General features: G+C 39.7%; 1 protein-coding gene across 2 annotated transcripts in view; it reads left to right on the top strand.

Moving 5' to 3' along the window:
* The window catches only part of LOC122563655 (hippocalcin-like protein 1), a 151,937-nt gene that overhangs the window by 87,736 nt on the left and 44,103 nt on the right, over positions 1 to 20,098 (top strand). For both annotated transcript variants that reach the window (XM_043717677.2, XM_043717676.2), the window contains exon 3: positions 11,646 to 12,043. In XM_043717677.2, the coding sequence (XP_043573612.1) occupies positions 11,666 to 12,043 (378 nt within the window). In that variant the 5' untranslated portion in view covers positions 11,646 to 11,665. The remainder of the gene's footprint in view (positions 1 to 11,645; positions 12,044 to 20,098) is intronic.

The following is a 20,098-nucleotide window of genomic DNA, read 5'->3' as shown; positions in this document are numbered from 1 at the left end:
CAGAGTCACACAAAGTTAAGTTTGCATACTCAAACCCCCATATTGACCCTCATTTAAAGGGATTGGAAAATTGTTGCTGCAGCGCTGTAACCTTATATCTGACCCACACACCCTTTGACTGTAACTTCCAACTGGAATCACTGGATCAGGAACATTACTTTGTTGTGGCTTCACATCACAAAATAGAGAATGCCCTGCATTTTGTTTTATCACGTAAGATGTGGTCCCACAACGAGCCATATATCACAGTGTGATAGATGTTTGTTTGAAGAAAATAACAAAAAGCCTTCTTTCTATTATAAACAACAAGCTTAAAGACATTCAATGAACTATTGCAGTTTTTGTTCAATTGTGCCATTCAAGCCCATAGATTAAATGTTCTAACAGAAAAGTAGATGGAGTAGCAAAATTCAATCACCAAAATTCCCTTAACTCCTTGCAATTAAAACTGATTTTAACATTTTTAGTCAATTTTAAAGAGTGGTACAACTTCAGAAATATTATGCCCAAACATCAATAAATTCCTATGTGATAGAAATGGATCTCCCATTGGTGATGCACTGTTTGAGCTTTGCTGTTGTGACTCTTGATGGAGGAATGTCTTACTTTTGGCATTATGTATCTGGAGTTCTAGTTAAAGCCTAACGGATGTGTTTTCAACAATCAGTCATCATTTTCTCAGACCTGTTTTTGATGTTGCACTTAGCAACTATGTGGAATGTTCCCAAGATTTGAGTTGAGCATCTTGTTATGGTTGGCTCCTCTATAATTCAATGGGAGCTTACTGTTTTTATAAATGCCTCATGTTTCAAACTGACTGTTTGTTTAATGTCAGCTGGATGTGTACAGGGAGAACAATTACAGTAAGCTAAAAAAGTTGGAATCACATTAGATGCAAATACTGAGCATGCTATTATTCAGCAAAGGTCATCATTACAGTTCAATGGTTAATGTCTAAAGAATGACCTGGGATTTTAAAAGCTGGTATGTGAAACTATGAAGCCAAGGAGTAACTAGCATGACAAAATCAACATGAAGCTTAAAACTAAAACTTACTCGAAATATATAAGCATCTGTGGATAGAGAATTGAATGTACTATTCTTTATATATTAATATGATGGTCACCTTTAAATGCTAAATGATTTGTGTTTTCCACAGTTAGTCTTTTGTCTCAAGTCTGGGAATGTGAGAATTGTTTGTATATAAGACAAAATATTCTGTCTATAAGTCACTCCAACCTACCTTGCGCTAATCTGAATTTACTTTTGAGAAATGAGTCTCTAGGTCTCCTTGACTGAATAATTTGACAAAAAGTTAAGAAGAAGCTGCATTTATTTTCCAACCTTTGCTGGCCCAAGCACTTGATAAACAATAAACTACTTTTAAATGCCATTGAATGTCGGCAAATACTGAGCACTATGAGATAACAGAACATTAATACTGATTGTGTGATAAATATTGGCCTTATTTATATTCAGGAAGTCAAGGTGCACAATTTATTTATACATTAATATAACTTTTTATAGAATTTAGATGTTGAACTAGTTGTATGTGGGTTTTTGATCTGTGTGTAAGGGATTTAATGATTAACTTGTCAGTATTTCTGCAACCAAGATTCTCTTTAATAAAAAGGAGAATGAGAGAGAGAGAGAGTGAGAGTCCCTGAGGTGGTAATAGAAATATGTTTGTAATGGCGCCCATTTAGACCATAAGACATAGGAGCAGAAATTAGGCCATTCAGCCATGGCTGATACGTTTCTCAAACCCATTCTAACACTTTCTCCCCGTAACCCTTGATCTACTTGCCAATCAAGAACCTATCGATCTCAGTCTTAAATATACTCAATGACCTGGCCTCCACAGCTTTCTGTTGCAATGAATTCCATAGATTCACCACTCTCTGGCTAAAGACATTTCTCGTTATCTCTATTCTAAAAGGTATTCTCTTTACTCTAAGGCTGTGCCTTCGGGTCCTAGTCTCTCCTAACAATGGAAACATCTTCTCAACATCCACTCTATCCAGACCATTCAGTATTCTGTATGTTTCAATTAGATCCCCTCTCATCCTTCTAATCTCCATTGAGTATAGACCCAGAGTCCTCAAACTTCCCTCATATGTAAAACTTTTCATTCCTGTGACCATTCTCGTGAACCTCTTCTGAACACGTTCCAGGGCCAGTACATCTTTCCTGAGACATGAGGCTCAAAACTCTGCACAGTACTCTCTCCAGGCTCACTGCCTTTATTCCTGATGAAGGGCTTTTGCCCGAAACATCGATTTCATAGCTCCTTGGATGCTGCCTGAACTGCTGTGCTCTTCCAGCACCACTAATCCAGAATCTGGTTTCCAGCATCTGCAGTCATTGTTTTTACCACAGTACTCTAAATGTGATCTGACCAGAGCCTTACAGAACTTCAAAAGTATACCTCTGCTTTTATATTTAAGTCTTCTTAAAATAAATGCCATTATTGCATTTGCCGCCTTAACTGTTGTCTCAACCTGCAAGTTTACCTTGAGAGAATCCTGGTCTAGAACTCCCAAGTCTCTTTGCACTTCAGACCTCTGAATTTTCTCTCCATTTAGAAAATAGTCTATGCTTCAATTCTTCCGACCAAAGTGCATGACCTCTCACTTTCCCAAATTATACTCCATCTGCCACTTCTTTGTCTATTCTCCTAACCTGTCCAAATCCTTCTGCAGCCTCCCAGCCTCCTCAATGCTACCTGTCCCTCTATAGATCTTTGTATCATATGCAAACTTAGCCAGAAATCCCTCACTTCCTTCATCTAGATCATTAATGTATAAAATGAAATGTTGCGGTCCCAACACTGAGCCTTATCTTGTCACCAGCTGCCATCCTGAGAAGGACACTTTTATCCCCACACTCTGCTTTCTGTCAGACATGCTTCTGTCCATACCTCTAATAACATGGTCCCTATCTTACTCAGTCGCCTCCTGTATGGCACCTTGTCAAAGACCATCTTGAAGTCCAGGTAGATAACATCCATTGGCTCTCCTTGGTCTAACTTTCTTGTCACTGAGAGTCAAACAGATGTCCAGCATGGAAACAGACCCTTCGGTCCAACTCGTCCATACCGAAAAGATATCCTAACCTATCTAGTCCCATTTGCCTGCACCTGGCCTGTATTCCTATTCATATACCCATCCAAATGCCTTTTAAATTCTGTATTTGTACCAGCCTCCACCACTTCCTCTGGCAACTCATTCCATACACAAGCCACCCTCTGCATGAAAAGGTTGCCACTTAAGTCCCTTTTATATCTTTCCCCTCTCACCCTAAACCTATGCCCTCTAGTTCTGGATTCTTCCATACCAGGGGAAAAGACTTTGTCTACTTATCCTATCCATGCCACTCATGATTTTATAAACCTCTGCAAGGCCACCCCTCAGCCTCCGATGCTCCAGGGAAAACAGCCCCAGCCTATTCAGCCTCTCCTCATAGCTTAAATCCTCCAACTCTGGCAATATGCTTGTCTTTTCTGAACCCTTTCAAATATCACAACATACTTCTGATAGAAAGGAAACCAGAATTGCACATAATGTTCCAAAAGTGGCCTAACTCGAACCCTGTACAGCCGCAACATAATCTCCGAACACCTATACTCAGTACTCTGACCAATAAAGGGAAGCATACCAAATGCCTTCTTCACTATCCTATCTACCTGCGACTCTACTTTCAAGGAGCTATGAACCTGCACTCCAGGGTCTCTTTGTTCAGCAATACTCCTCAGGACCTTACCATTAAGTGTATAAGACCGACTCTGATTTGCTTTTCCAAAGTGCAGCACCTCACATTTATCTAAATTAAACTCCATCTGGCACACCTCAGCTCATCGGTCTATCTGATCAAGATCCCGTTGTAATCTGATGTAACCTTCTTCACTGTCCACTACACCTCCAAACCTCCTCAAAGAATTCAAGCAGTTTTGTCAGGCTTGATGTTCCCTATGCTGACTTTGCCCTATTTTACCATACACTTTCAAGTATTCAGAAATCTCATCCTTGACAGTGGATTAATGGGTCTTACCGAGATTAGGCTGATCGGTCATGGGTGAGATCCTGGAAATTAAAGTGAACAGATGACACGCTGAAGAGCTTTAACTTGCTTTCAGGTAGAAAGGAAGGAATTGATTTATTTTTGGTTTATGGAAAACCTAGTTGCCTGGAAAGCTTTTTGGCAGTTTGGAGAAGCCCTGTTTGAAATTAGATGCATGAAATTGTTTCTTTTAGAGGAAAGAGTTAATTCAGAGCAGTTAAGAAATAAGGATTTGAGTTTTGAAGTTCTAGACCAGATGTATTTGGTTACAACCATGGAAAGTTTTTCAAAGCTGCTAAAATGTAAGCTCAGTTGTGTGAATACTCATGTTAGGGGCTATCAAAATCTCAAGGCCTTCTTTCAAGGAATTTAAAGAAACCCTTAAGTCGAGCCTATAGATGTGATAGAGAAGGGAATTCTCTCTGGTGTTTGGATATTGTAAAGTGATGGTGGAGGCACAGATGGGATTGTATTTTACTGTGTTTCAAAATTTATCAAGTTGTGTTGTATGTGAACCATTTTGGTTTCTTATATTTGTATCTTCATTTCTTTTGCGTAATTTCTGTTATATTGTTGAAATCAAATCTGTAGCCTTGCATGCTTGAATTTTAGTGAAAAACAACCTAATTAAACAAGAGCAAATGAAAATATGACCTGTCAAGCCAGATTTCTGACTGGGACATGACTTGTCCAATAATAACATCAGCTGGGTCTATAACACAGTGAGATTATGAATGTCCGTCTGAATGGGCATAGTAAGCCTCAGTTTAGTGTCTCCAGAATATGATGTTTCCTTATGACTGAAGTGTACTCTTGGGCTAGATATGCTAAATTAAGATTTCAACCTTCTCTCACTGATCGCCATTGAGCCAAGGCTGACTCTTCCTACTCCCTGACTTAGACAACTTACTAGTGCTTAATGAAGTTTTTAAATATAAAGACAAATTAATTCTCAAATGACAAATTTTCAATTAAGGTATTCTGTATTTGCCATTTGGAAATTCATTTTCTGTCCTTTTAATAGATTTTATTTTTTAAATTTATGTTTGGTGTGAACTCCAAATGCTGGAAATTGCACAAAAGCATTTGTCATAAGGCATTCAGTTATGAATTAGTTTCTTCAATATGAGTAAATTATGTGCCTTCATCTTAAAACATAAATCTAGCTCCCTTTGCACTTCTGTTGTAATAACTTGTTTTACATGTCATGAGCATTTATGCAGAACTGTTTCAACATTTTTAAGGTCATTGGTCAGCTTTTACTAGTTTTCTAGCTTGGAATGTATGCTTCACTGATTTTTATTCCCTGTTGTTGGTATATTCAAGCCTTGAATATACTGTACTTCTATAAGGATTTTAGTTTCATGAGATTCATTTAAACGTTGTTTGTGTTCCGTTTGGCCATGTGTTGCTAATTTTAACTACCATCAGATGCTGGTGAATTTAAAACCTATGGAGTCATAGGATTCCAACAGTACATATAGAAGCCATTCAGCCCATTGACTCTGCACTGATCCTCTGAAGAGGATAGCTACCCAGACCCACACCCACCACCCTATCCCACATATCATATGTCTGCTGTGATTTGGGACATTGGGATAACAGATTTTTTCCTGGACATCTGTTGAATTTTATATTGTATCTTAAACTAGCCTTTGAGCTGTGGTTTAAAATAACCTTTCGAATATGCCACTGTATAATACGTGTTTAATTTTCTTCTACTGAACATTATTTGAGTGACTGTAAGCAACTGTGCTATTTAAAGATGTTAGATTTGTGAGATATTATTTTGGTTAAAAATAAATTGAAAAACTACTCTCTTGATTTGAAGTGTTTGATCAAAGGGACAGGATAGCACTACTTACTCTCCACTCCGAATGGCTTGTTCACAGTGGGTAGCAGGTGTAATACTTTAAATCATCAGAATCAACGATTGTGGTTTCAAGTCCCACTCTAGGACTTCAGCATTAAAATCAAATATGACACTTTAACGGCGGGTTACTCTTTGGAGGGTTGGTGTGGACTTGTTGGGCCAAATGGCCCATTTCCTGTAGGGATTCTATGATTTCTAAAGCAATAATGAGGTAGTGTTATCCTTTGGATGAGATGTTTGACTCAAGTACCTTCAATTCACATGTCATAAATAGGTTATCTTATTTCTTTTATTCACTCATGGGATGTGGGCATCACTGGCTGGGCCAACATTTATTGCCCATCACTAATTGCTCAGAGGATAGTTAAGAGTCAGCCACATTTCTGTAGGTCTGGAGTCACGTGTAGGCTGGACCAAGTGATGACAGTTTCTTTCTTCAAAGAGCATTAGTGAATTAATTGGATATGTCTGGCAATTGCCAGTGGCTTCATGGTCATCAATAGAGTTTTAATTGAATCCAGATTTTTATTGAATTCAAATGCCACCAATTACAATGGCATTCAAACACGTGTCCCTACAATATTATCTGGGTCTTGGGATTATTGGTTTATCAACAATTTGATGACATCATTGCCTCCCTTCATTTGATCATTGAGCATTGCTGTATGTGTTAGGTTTCTGTCTACAAAATGACTGCTGTGTGCTGTACATTAATGTAATGACTATACTTCCAAAGTACTTCTCTGGTTGTGAAACACTTAATATCCTTTGACATGAATGAAGATGGCAAAGAACAATAGGAACAGGAACAGGCCCGTTGGTCCTTTAAGCCTGCGCCCACACATTTTGTCCTTCCATACTAAAGCTGTCTTCACTTACAGGATCGTATCCCTCTAGTCCCTTCCTATTCATGTATGTATCCAAGTGTTTTTTGAATGCTGCTATTGTGTCTGCTTCCACCACCTCCTCTGGCAGCTCATTCCAGGCACTCACCACCATTCGTGTGAAAAACGTGCCTTGTGCATCTCTTGTAAACTCACCCCCCACCCCCGCACCTTGAACCTGTGCCCCCTTTCACCCTGGAAGAAGTCTCATGCTTTCCACTCTATCCATGCCATGCAATGAGGGATCTTGTCAAAGTCTTTACTGCAGTCCATGTAGACAACTTCAACTTCTTCTCCCTCATCAATCATCTTCAGCACCTCCTCAAAACTCGATCAAGTTAACGAGGTACGACCTCCCCTGTATAAAAGCTATGCTGTTTATTGCTAATAAGGCCATTTGCTTCTAACTGCATTTAGATCTTGTTCCTGAGGATCTTTTCCAATAATATCCCTACCACTGACGTATGACTCACAGTCCTGTAATTTCCTGGATTATCCCTGCTACCCTCCTTAAACAATGGGACAACATTCGCTATTCTGATTATTTTTCAGCTTGTGATTTTCAACCAATGCTAAGGTATTCCGAAGGAAAGGAAATTTCCATGAAACTTTGTTCACTTTAATTGCAATAAAATTATAAAGCAAATATTGCACAGTATGTATAAGGGAGCAAGCTTCCATCAGCCTGAAAAAAGTTGCTCTGCCTTGCTATACACTAGTGACATAAATTGTATCAAACCTTTCGCCACTTGTCTATAAAACAAGCCAAAATGGTGTGCCATTCATCTCCTTCCCCCAATATTAATAGTTACTAAATAATTTTTCTTCAGGATGCTTTGTTAATCATACAGGAAATAGGTCTCTTATTCTGAAATGAGCTGCTCGCTCAAAAAAATTAAACATGACTCTCTGTTGGGGAAAAAAACTTATTTTAATATTGTAATGATACTTCTAAACAGTATGCATTGATAAATTTAAAATAGTAACATTATAGTACAGCACCATTAAGCACTAGTAGCATGCTGAAACTATGGCAGTTTGAAAAAAATAAGATTACATCCTCAGATCCAAGCATGTTGCAAAGGAGCATCACATGTTTAACACAAAGTGAGTTTTGAGATCATTTTGTCAGTAACTAAAGTCTAACTCACTGAGCATTTGTTCCAATTAATTTTAAGATCTTGGATTATATGTGGTAATTTAATCACCACATATTAAATAATGAACAAGTATAAAGTATTTATGAAATTCCTTGCAAATTTTTACCCTCGAAGAAAAACTGGATAGATCTCCCCAGAATTATGTAAGTGGTATTTATTGCGCTGCTACAAAAAGTGATGAGGAAAATTAAGCCAAGGAAGTGAACTTCAGCCTAACCAAAATCTTTATCTGCTGAAGGAGTTTTCAAATTATGCCAGTCTGCCAAATGTCATTCGTCAAACAAGACATTCCAGTTTTTTAGGTATGAAGCAAGAGATCCCAGGTTGATCTCCCTGATCATTCTCCCTTTGTGAAATAAGTAAGCAGTGAGCAGGGCATTGTCTTCAACAGTATGTAAACTGATCATGTTTACTGTTGATACTGTTGTCTTCTAATCACCACCCTCCAGGGACCTAAACTAATTTATCCATCTCTTTTTCCTATTCGCAACTTGATAATCCACGTCTTAAACAGTGAGAAGAAAAAGGAGCAAATCCATTGGTTTATTCTAGGCCAGGATTTTTCTAAAAAGGTGGACGAATGTATGAAGGGAGAATCAGTATATGTGCTTATGAGTTACTTGATCTATGGGCCACATCCTAAAATAGGAGAAGAAAGAATCGATAAAAAGAAATTCAAAAATCTCATTGAAACGCGGGGATTAAACTCTGACATTCATTTCACTGGAGGAATAGGTGCAAATGATCTGCAGTTTTAACAAATGGATAAAAGAGAAGGTTTCAGAGATTCCACTTCATAGTAGAATGCTTCCACCACACAGAAAACTAGCCAACTGGCTCTCCTGCAAATAATGCAAATTGGCACATAATCAAAAGTCTGTTGTCAAAAATCAAATTCTTGTTAGTGCCCAGAGTAGTGCCTAGATAATGCTTAAATTTTAGACATTGTGAAAAGGAGAAGGTAGAAATCTTTTATATCTTATTGACATACCCTTTATGCTGCCTTGCAATTCCAGTGAAAAATCAATTGATTCTGATGCCAAGAATAGGGTTAGGGTGAGAAACGCCATGGATAAGTCAAGAGGAAGAAGTTCCACTGTCTTGATTCAGTTTTGTGTCTGTCAAGGACGTGATCTGGCAAAATAGGCGATCAGCCTTAGGAACATTCGGAACAGGAATAGGCCATTTAGCCCTTCCAGCCTGTTCCACCATTCAATGAGATGATGGCTAAACTGTGCCCTAAGCTTATATACCTGACTTGACCTATGTCTCTGAATACCTTTTGCTTAACAAACTTTATCTATCCCTAATTTAAAATTAACAATTGAATCTGGGCGCTAACATTGCGTCTGAGGGTGTCAGGTGTTCAGGCAAGAAGGTAATTTGAGCCATTTTGTGTTACAGCTTCTACCTCTATACTTCAGAGCTAAAAGCTTTCTCGGTGCTATTGTCCCAAACATTTTTCCTTTTCCAGACACAAGTGCAAACACACTGTCCACTGGCCTGATCACCAAACTTGGTTGCTCTGAGGTTTGAATAGGCTCAGTGTACTTTCAGTTCAGAGTGTGGTGCTGGAAAAGCACAGCAGGTCAGGCAGCATCCAAGGAGCAGGAAAATCGACATTTCAGGCAAAAGCCCTTCATCAATATATTTTTAATAGACTTTGCTCATCTGTATCTGTTATTGGCTCTAATGAGGTTAGCTACTTTTCATCTATTTGTGATAACTAATCAGTATTTTTTTTTAGGTAGGCTGTTTTTTCCTCCCTTTCAAGACTAGAGTTACTTCTATAAAATGAAGTACTGACAGCCAAGTTCCAGAAGTCCATGTTCTTTGTGATCTTCTGGCCCAATGCTGAACATTAGAGTTGTGTGGGTGGTTAGATTAGTGATAGACATCTTGATAATGGGCTATCGTTTGCTGTTGCAGGCCACTGAACAAAATCTGCTGTTGTTTAGATTTGTCTGTCAACATTGTTGAAAGTCCAAACTGAAGGTTTTGCACTGAGGGAGACTGAACATTTGGGACCTGAGTGATTATCATTAGAATGCCATGTGTATCTCCTTCACTCAGCAATTGGCTTGAAGGGTTGAGAAATGAAAAACCAAGAATGTGACTCTAATTTACAATTCCAAGTCAAATCAGAGACAGGGAGAGAAAACCAATTTGGAGTTTGGGGGTTGTTAGAAACGAAAATCGCTTCTCAATAATCGCTCTAGACAAATTCAGGAAAACAAAGTTTTATTAGCAAGTCTGCAGAGTTGGGCACTCTTCTGAGAAGAAGCGCCCTGAGGCTTACAAAGTCTCCCATTATATACAGCACAAGTCCCTCCTTTCCTTGGCTCCAACAAGCCATGAGGTTCACATTCTTAAAAACATCATTATTCTTCAATTTGCACCCTTATCACAAAGTCTGCAACAAACGTCTCCAGACCCTCCCCTCCCTGGCTCTAACAAGCCATGAGGTTCACATTCTTAAAAACATCATTATTCTTCAATTTGCACCCTTATCACAAAGTCTGCAACAAATGTTTTCAGAGTCTCTAAAGTTGTTGTTTTTCTCACCCTGTAGTCTTATCAGTCAAAGACTTATTCTTCTCTGTCTGTGCTAGCAGTCTTATCAGTCAAGGACTCATCCTTCCCTGCCTGTGTTAGTGGCTTCATCAATCAAGAGCCTGCTTGTTTTTACTCTGTTCACAAATTGTCAGCATTCTGCACAATTTAAACTATTCTACTTTTGAGTATATAAAATGGTTGTTAGAAAAGAAACAAAAGTTTTGTCTTTTATTATAGATCAGTCTGTGGTCCAGGCACATCTTAAAGTTTAAACCGAAATTACCTCTCACAGGGGTGAAACTCTGATTTTTAAGAAAAGGTAGTAAAAGACAAAGGAGTTATTAAATGTAGGAACTTAAAAAGTGACAATTGTACTCTCCAACAATAATAAAACCTGAAGGAATGAGACTCGTAACAGTTCATTTTCACTGCCTGAGTCCAAATGGCTTTAATTGTTGTTTTGCTTCTTCAAAAGAACATTCAATTTTAAATAACACCTCTTCAAAATATTTTCTATATTGCATTCAGTATGTATCTATCAGATAAATGTAACAGTTTAATGTTGTTCAAAGTATATCAGTAGTGAGCCATCCAATGAGGAGCTATTTTTGTGCAGTTATGTCCTTAACTAACTTTGTAACCGCCTCTTACCTGAAATTGCTGTGTCATTGGTGCATAAACAAGAGTAATCGGCACTAGCCCTGACCATTACTTTGACCACACATTTTGGAACCCAACTACAGTGCATTCATTTGGATTATTAACGAACAACATCAGGAAGGGCAATGGAAAATATGCTTTTATATGTTTACTAAGCTATAACATTCCAAAGCTGTTTGCAGCTAAAACAAGACTCCAGCAGCTCAAGGTTCCACCCTTTTTAGATTAAATTATGTACTTAAAATGTTTGACTACAGGTTTTACTGTATTAGTGATTCAGCCATGAGCAATTCCAGCTCAAATAGTCCTCTCCTTGCTGTCTGTATAAGCAGCAGTTTGTCTATCAATTATAGCAAGTGCTAGATTGGAAATGTCCACTTAACAGCAGCAGACTGATGCCCCTCTATAGCACTGAGTTAATTAAAGTTGTTCTCTTTCCCCCTTTCTCACTAGGTGTGATCAACTGATCTAGAATGGGTAAACAGAATAGTAAACTGCGCCCCGAAGTCCTTCAGGATCTTCGTGAGAACACAGAATTCACCGACCATGAGCTCCAGGAATGGTACAAAGGCTTCCTGAAAGATTGCCCAAGTGGCAATCTGACTGTTGATGAATTTAAGAAAATATATGCAAATTTCTTCCCTTATGGCGATGCCTCCAAATTTGCAGAGCACGTATTCCGTACCTTTGACACCAACGCTGATGGAACAATTGATTTTCGAGAATTTATTATTGCGCTGAGTGTCACATCCCGTGGCAAGCTGGAGCAGAAGTTGAAGTGGGCATTCAGCATGTACGACCTGGATGGAAATGGGTACATCAGCCGAGAGGAAATGCTAGAAATTGTACAGGTAAGATCCACAGTGATCCAATAATGTAAGGATAAACTAAGAGATACATACATCTAAAGTCCTCACTGATTACCCGCTGGGAAATTGGAGTTGGTTCTCTTCAGTTTTTCCCCTTTTAATTTTAAGGAAATGTTCGGCAAAAGCAGCTTGCCCAAGGTTTGTTCCAATTTTCCATAATTCCTTAAGGAACGAGGGCATTTAACAATCAATCTTCTGACTAATTAGACTCTTTGTGGCTATTACTTGAGTTGTAAGGTTGAATTTGTACAAAAACGTTTTCTGTACCTCAAAGGTAGGAAGTTTTTTTCAATGTTTACATTTAAATTGTTTTGTGGGTAGCAATATTCTAATGCCCCTCTCTCGCTTTTCCATCCAGTCCAAGGTTCAGATTTTATAGTCTCACTGGGTTCTGTTCTTATTCTCTGAATTACTTTATCAAAACAAGTCATGAGGTACTCAATGAACTGAGTGTGCCCTTGGATATTATGTTAGTATAGGTGTGATTATGACAAAATATCCGCTACAGATTTATTTCTAAAACATGAGTTAATAATGTCCATATTAATATAAAGATGTCAGGTTACATTTGTAAGCCAATGTCAACAATGAGCACTACCAGATATATGGTACAACAGCAACAGTCTTGTAACATAGTTGCAGTGTCCTTGCTTCTCAGCCAGAAAGCCTGGGTTCAAGTCACACCTGTCCCAGAGGACAGATTTCCCAACAGGTACATTAAAAGACATCTATACTAAAATAGCTGCCAACCAAAGATTCATTTAATCTCACTTCGAATCATAGAATCCCTACAGCATGGAAGCAGGCCATTCATCCCATTGAGTCCACACCGACCTTCCAAAGAGCGTCTCCCCGAAACCCACCCTTCCACCCTATCCCTGTAACTCTGCAATTCCCATGGCTAATTCCCCTAGCTTGCACATCCATGGACACTGTGGGTAATTTAGCATGGCCGATCCACCTAACCTGCACATCTTTTGGACCGTGGGTGGAAACCAGCGCAGACACGTGGAGAATATGCTAAATCCATACAGTCACCCAAGGCAGGAATTGAACCTGGGTCGCTGACTTCTGGCTGAGAAGCAAGGACACTACAACTACGCTACAAGGCTGTTGCTATTGTACCATATACCTGTTAGTGCTCATAGTTGACATTGGCTTACAAATGTGACCTGACATCTTTTTCTTTGATATGGACACAATTAACTCACGTTTTAGAAATAAATTTATATCAGATATTTTGTAATAATCACACCTATACTAACATAATATCCAAGGGCACACTCAGTTCATTGAGGCTGTGAGGCTGTAGTGTTGACCACTGAGCTACCACATCATCTTAGCAATGTAATTTAGCCCCAGTGCAGGGGAGCACTTCCACAGCATCCATATGAACTTAAAGCCTTGAAATGAGATTGTCGGATTCGGAACAGTAGATCAGATTACTATTCAGTCGGTTAATTGCCACTAGATTGCTGTATGGCATCAGTTGGAAATGTGTTTTGACAGATCAATTACTTGCAAATCTATTGCAGCAGGTGAATAGTCCTTTCAAATTTTGAAAGCAGCTCCAATTTTTGTGTCACATAATGGTTATACTCAGCACATTGTATACAGGGATATTTTATAACTGACTAGATATCTGATATTGAATATCGGTTTGAGCAAACTTTACTGCATGAATTGTGTGTTCTGGATTTAACAATAACTTTGTATTTTTGTGGCACCTTCAATGTAGGAAAACATCCCAAGGAACTTCACAGGGACAATATGAAGCAGAATTTGACACCGAAACGCATAGTGGAGATATGAGGGCAGTAAACCAAATATTCAGTTAAAGCGGTTGGTTTTAGGAAACATCTTAAATGAGTGAAGTGTGGCAGAGAGAGATAGCGACGGTATTTCAAAGTTTGGTAACTAGACAACTGAAGGGACAGCCGCAAATAGTGAGGATACTTGAACCTGGAATGAGAGGAGTGCAAATATCTAAAATGATTGTGCCCTTGAGGCAGTGCAAACATAAATGGTCAGGTCATGAAGGGAGTTGAAAATACCTTTTTCTGAAATCAAAGCATTGCTAAAATAGGGGTGAGTGTAGGCCAGCAAGCACAGGAGTTGTGCAGAGAAGCTCTTGGTGTGCATTAGGACACATGCAGGCAAACTTCGAATAAGCTTTAGTTTATAGAGATATCAAATCATGTGAGACAGCAGGGAGAAGTGCATTGAAATAACCAAGTAGTAAAGAAATGGAAGAGAGTTTGAGCCAAGGTGTTAGAGGACAGTGGTGTATTCAACCATCTCAGAGGCTGCAAAAGGTTGAGAAGGAAAATGAGGGAAGGTTTTCACAGTCACATGGGATGTCATTTGTCAGTTTGAGAGACACTGCTGAACTATGACAAGGGTGGAAATTAGATTGGAGGGATTTGAACATCATGTTTTTGGGAGAGCTGGAAACAGATTTGGGAGGTAGCACACATTCAAGAACTTTCAAGAGGAAAGATAGTTTGGATATTGTCCTTGCAAACTAAGGCCAAGAGATGCCTTTAATATTTTTGAGGACCACAGTGATGACAGCAGATTTGAAAGAGAGGAGGGGACATTATCTGAAATGAGAGAATGAATGATGGCAGCGAGAAGGGAAGTTGTGTGGTCAGTAGGTTAGTTTGAGTGACTGAGGAGCATTCCTCAACAGCTAGAGAACCCTGGAAATTGTGAAAAGAGAGATAGGAAGGAAGCTAACACTTGGGCAAGCAGTGGTCCTAGAAGTTTGGCCTCGTGGGCCCAGAGAAGGGAGGATGTGAGCTCCTTGCATGTTTTGTTGAGGATGTATGTGGGGTAGTCAAGCGAGAGGGGTTTACCAGGTCTGATTTAAATGAGAAAGAAAGCTGATGGTGTCTTTGAGTTCCAGAATGATCTTCAGTTGAGTTTTACGTGGTCAGATCAGATGGTATATAGCTACCCTTATCCATTTAAGTCTCCCTCACTTATGAGTACCCCATACATGCAGATCTCTAAATTACTTGGTTGTTTCAGACACGTTTCATTTTTGATATTTGTAATGTGTTTATCAAGTAAATCAACTTTAACAAGTTAACTGTTAGTTATTATAAATTAAAATGTAACCAAGGGTTTTTTTCACATGTTACTGTGTCACTGTGGCATGAGGCCTGGAAAATATTGTTTCCTTCCATTGCTTTTTCATATCACTGTTAAATTTGGAAATAAATTACGCTGTAATACATGTTTTAGTTCACTCCAACTATGTTCCCAAACTCAGCCAGTCCCACCTGCCTGCAATTGGCCCATATCCCTCCAAACCTTTCCTATTCATGAACTTATCTAAATGTGTTTTAAATGTAACTGTACCTGCATCCGCACTTCCTCTGGCAGTTCACTCAACACACTAACCACTCTGTGTAAAAATGTTGCCTCTCATGTCCTTTTCCAAATCTTTCCCCTAACATCCTAAAAATATGGCCTCTGGTTTTCATCTCTGCAACCTGAGGGAAAAGACCTTTGTTATTCCCCTTCCTCTGCCCCTCATGATTTTATAAACCTCAAAGGTCACCCCTCGATCTCCTGTGCTGCAGTGAAAATCGTACCAGCCTGTCTTTTTTTTTTAATCTCAAGCCCTCCATTTCCAGCAACCTCCTGATATATCTTTTCTGAACCCTCTCCAGTTTAATAATATCTTTCCTATAACATAACGGCCAGAACTGCACACAGTTCTCTGAACAAGTCCTCACCAACGTCAACATGACATCCCAAAGGACTGAACAATAAAGACAAGTGTGCCAAACGTCTTTTACTTGTGATGCAAATTTCAAAAAATTATCTACCTGAACCCTGATGTCGCTCTGTTCTTCAACACTACCCAAGACCCTACCATTATCTGTATGTCCTGTCCTTGTATGTTTAGCTAATAGCTAACATTTATCCAAATTAAACTCCATCTACCACTCCTCAGCTTATTGACCCAATTGATCAAAATCTCTTTGTAATCTTGGATAACCTTCTTTGCTGTCCACTATACCACCAATTTTGTTCTCATCTGTAAGCTTACTAACCATTCCTTCTATATTTTCATCTAAATCATTTATATAAATGACAGACAAAGGTGGACTCAGCACCGATCCCTGTGGAGCATCGTCTCCAGTCTGAAAAACAACCCTCCATCACCACCCTCTGTCTCCTACCATAAAGCCAATTATGTATCCAATTGGCAAGCTCACCCTGAATCTCATGTGATCTAACTTTACTAATTAATCAACCATGCAGAACCTTGTCAAAGGCTTGACTAAAGTCCATGTAAACAATGTCCACCATTCTGCTATCATCTATCTTTTTGGTTACTTGCTCAAAAAACTCCAACAAGTTTGAGAGACATGATTTTCCTTGCACAAATGCATGCTGGTGATCCCAAATCAATCCTTGTCTCTCCAACTGCATGTAAGTTCTATCTTTAAGAATTCTCTCCAAAACTTAACCAAAACCGATGTCAGACTTGCAGGTCTATACTTCCCAGGCTTCACCTTACAGCCTTTCTTAAATAAAGACACAATATTAGCCATCCTTCAGTCCTCCAGCACCTCATCTGTGTTTATGGATGACACAAATATTTCTGCTATGGGTCCCACAATTTCATTCCTAACTTCCCACAATGACCTGGGATACACTTAGAGGCATAGAATCATAGAGATATATAGCATGGAAACAGACCCATCGTTCCAACTCATTCATGCCAACCAGATATCCCAACCTAATCTCGTCCAATCTGCCAGCACTTGGCCCATATCTCTCCAAACCCTTCCTATTTAAATACCCATCCAGTTCCCTTTCAAATGTTAAAATTGTACCAGCCTCCATCACTTTCTCTGACAGCTTATTCTATATACATACCACCCTCTGCGTGAAACAGTTGCGCCTTAGATCCCTTTTATATCTTTCCCCTCTCACCCTAAACCTATGCCCTCCAGTTCTGGACTCCCCCACCCCAGGGAAAAGACTTTGTCTATTTATCCTATCCATGCCTCTCATGATTTTATAAACCTCTATAAGGTCACCCCTCAGCCTTCCATGCTCCAGGGAAAACAGCCCCAACCTATTCAACGTCTCCCTATAGCTCAAATCCTCCAACCCTAGCAAGATCCTTATAAATCTTTTCTGAACCCTTTCAAGTTTCCCAACATCCTTCCGATAGGAAGGAGACCAGAATTGCACGCAATATTCCAACAGTGGCCTAACCGATGTCCTGTACAGCCACAACATGACCTCCCAACTCCTATACTCAATGCTCTGACTAATAAAGGAAAGTATACCAAATGCCTTCTTCACTATCCTATCTACCTGTGACTCTACTTTCAAGGAGCTATGAACCTGCCTCTTTGGTCTCTTTGGTCTCTTTGTTCAGCAACACTCCCTAGGACCTTACCATTAAGTGTATAAGTCCTGCTCTGATTTGCTTTCCCAAAATACAGCACCTCGCATTTATCTAAATTAGATTCCATTTGCCACTCCTCAGCCCATTGGCCCATCTGATCAAGATCCCTTTGTCATCTGAGGTAATGTTCTTTGCTGTCCACTACACTTCCAATTTTGGTATCATCTGCAAACTTACTAACTATACCTTCTATGTTCATAACCAAATGATTTATATAAATGATGAAAAGTAGTGGACCCAGCACCAATCCTTGTGGTCACAGGCCTCCAGTCTGAAAAACAACGCTTGACTACCATCCTTTGTTTTCTATATTCATGCCAGTTCTGTATCCAAATGGCTAGTTCTCCCTGTATTCCATGCCATCTAACCTTGTTAACCAGTCTCCCATGGGGAACCTTGTCAAACGCCTTACTGAAGTTTATATAGATTACGTCCACTGCTCTGCCCTCATCAGTCCTCTTTGTTACTTTTTCAAAAGATTCAATTAAGTTTGTGAGACATGATTTCCCACACACAAAGTCATGTTGATTATCCTTAATCAGTCCTTGCCTTTCCAAATACGTGTAAATCCTGTCCCTCAGGATTCCCTCCAACAACTTGCCCACCACTGACACCAGGCTCACCAGTCTATAGTTCCCTGGCTTGTCCTTACCAACTGTTGTAAATAATGATACCACATTAGCCAACCTCCAGTCTTCTGTCACCTCACCTGTGACTATCGATGATACAAATATTTCAGCAAGAGGCCCAGCAATCACTTCCCTAGCTTCCCACAGAGTTATAGGGTACACCTGATCAGGTTCCGGGGATTTATCCACCTTTATGCATTCTAAGACACCCAGCACTTGATCAACTCCTGGAGATTTAATGACCTTTATGTTTTTGAAGACTACCACACTTTCTCTTTTGTAACATCAATACTTATCAATATTTGTTTCCCTGAGTTCAGTAGCCTCCATTTCTTTCTCCACAGTAAAAACTGACATGAAATATTCATTTAATAACTTTTGCCCTGAAACTGCGTTCTCATGGATTTATGAGGCTGTATCTAGTACTTACCTTTGAGCACAATTACAAGTTTATTTTTACAGACAGCTAGCTTCACTAAGCAGGTACTGCCCTGAGTTTCTCAAAGCTTCAATAGTTTTCAACTGCATCAATGAAATAATGTTTGGGGGCTTCCTTCAGTAGAGCTTTCAGATGCACTGAACTATCCGTGGCTTCCAAGGTTTCCCTTCAACACAGAGTCAGAGGCCTTCCACCATGTTTTCAGCTTTGCTGAATTTCCCTTAAGTCCTGACTGCCCAGAAGCTACTCAGAACATTCTTCCTGCTCCCTCAGGCTTCTTCACCCTTCGCTCTAAACTGCATTGACCAGCAGCCTCAAGGTCGCAAAGTTCAATGTCAATTGTTTCCAATCAACTGACTGAAAGCCATGGGCTCCACCGTCACATGCTGTCTGGTCCCATCATCTCATTTTTGCACCAGTTTCCACAGTGCAGGAATTGCTTGCGGCTGGCATCAAGGCTTTTATTGTAAAGAGCGTCTATCTGAAATAGTGTGCAATATCTGGAGGGAGATAGCATTGACAGTGATTGGTACTCTCCTTCCACATGACAATGGAACAGTGCATAAAAGTTCCTGTTTCTCAACAGGCTGGGAAGACACTTCAAATGTCTTCAGTTTCTTCTTTGAACAAAGCAGTACTTGTTCAATGCAACTTTCACAGTAACCTCTGAGGAAGTGGGGTTGTGGTGCAAGGCTTCAATACAGCATCTAGCACCATGGCTACGAAACACCCCTTCCACTAATTGCAACCTTAACCTTTCTTCTGTACAGGCTCATGTCTTCATAGTCTTACTTCACCTCCCTCCTGCTTCAAGTTGGCTACATCTACATTCCCTGTTTCCTTGCAGTAAAATTTAACATAGGATGCCATCCAATGGAGGGACATGACTTTTAAAGCCTTCAAGGTTATGGTTATCTACACTGTTTTTATGGATCCCTGGAAAATTGCAGACACAAATTAATCCTGCTACTCCTATCTCTGCCCCTTTTAATCCCAAGAGAGTGTTCCTTCCTCTGCGTTAGGTTCTAATTATTTTTCCTGCTGATGCACCCATAGCAACAGTCTCTGTAAGAAAAGGAAGCTGGTAGTAACATAAGTGAAATTGAGCACGAAGCTTACATCCAGTTGCAGCTGCATTGTGCTGTGGTCTGTCACGGCTGTCAGCCAGCTCCCTCATAACACAATATCGCTGCAGTATGACAGGCAACATCACGCTGTGAAGAAGCAGGCTGGCATGAAGCATTAGACCACTATCAGTTCCATTAAGCTCCTGGGAAGCAATAATCACTAACCATCTCCTGTGTTTGAGGCTCTCAGTGAAAGAAGTAGCTAATCAGGGATACCATATCCATTCCTCAGGAGCATTGATGGTGAATAGCAGGGTTAGGAGGAGATTCCTGAAATTTGTCAGTGTTCCATCTGTCTGAGTAGTAGTCTGAGGCAGCTGTGGGCATTGATCAGAAGCAAAGTGCAAACAGGACTGGATCATTTAAAAAAAAGATTTTCCTGCAGAACTAAAATGCCTGTGG

This window comes from Chiloscyllium plagiosum, unplaced genomic scaffold (genome assembly GCF_037043375.1).
Source record: "Chiloscyllium plagiosum isolate Xiang-an unplaced genomic scaffold, Cpla_swu_hap1 HiC_scaffold_30, whole genome shotgun sequence".
NCBI classification, from domain to species: Eukaryota; Metazoa; Chordata; class Chondrichthyes; order Orectolobiformes; family Hemiscylliidae; genus Chiloscyllium; species Chiloscyllium plagiosum.
Note: the sequence above shows the minus strand (reverse complement) of the source record. Positions and strands in the feature narration are given on the sequence as shown.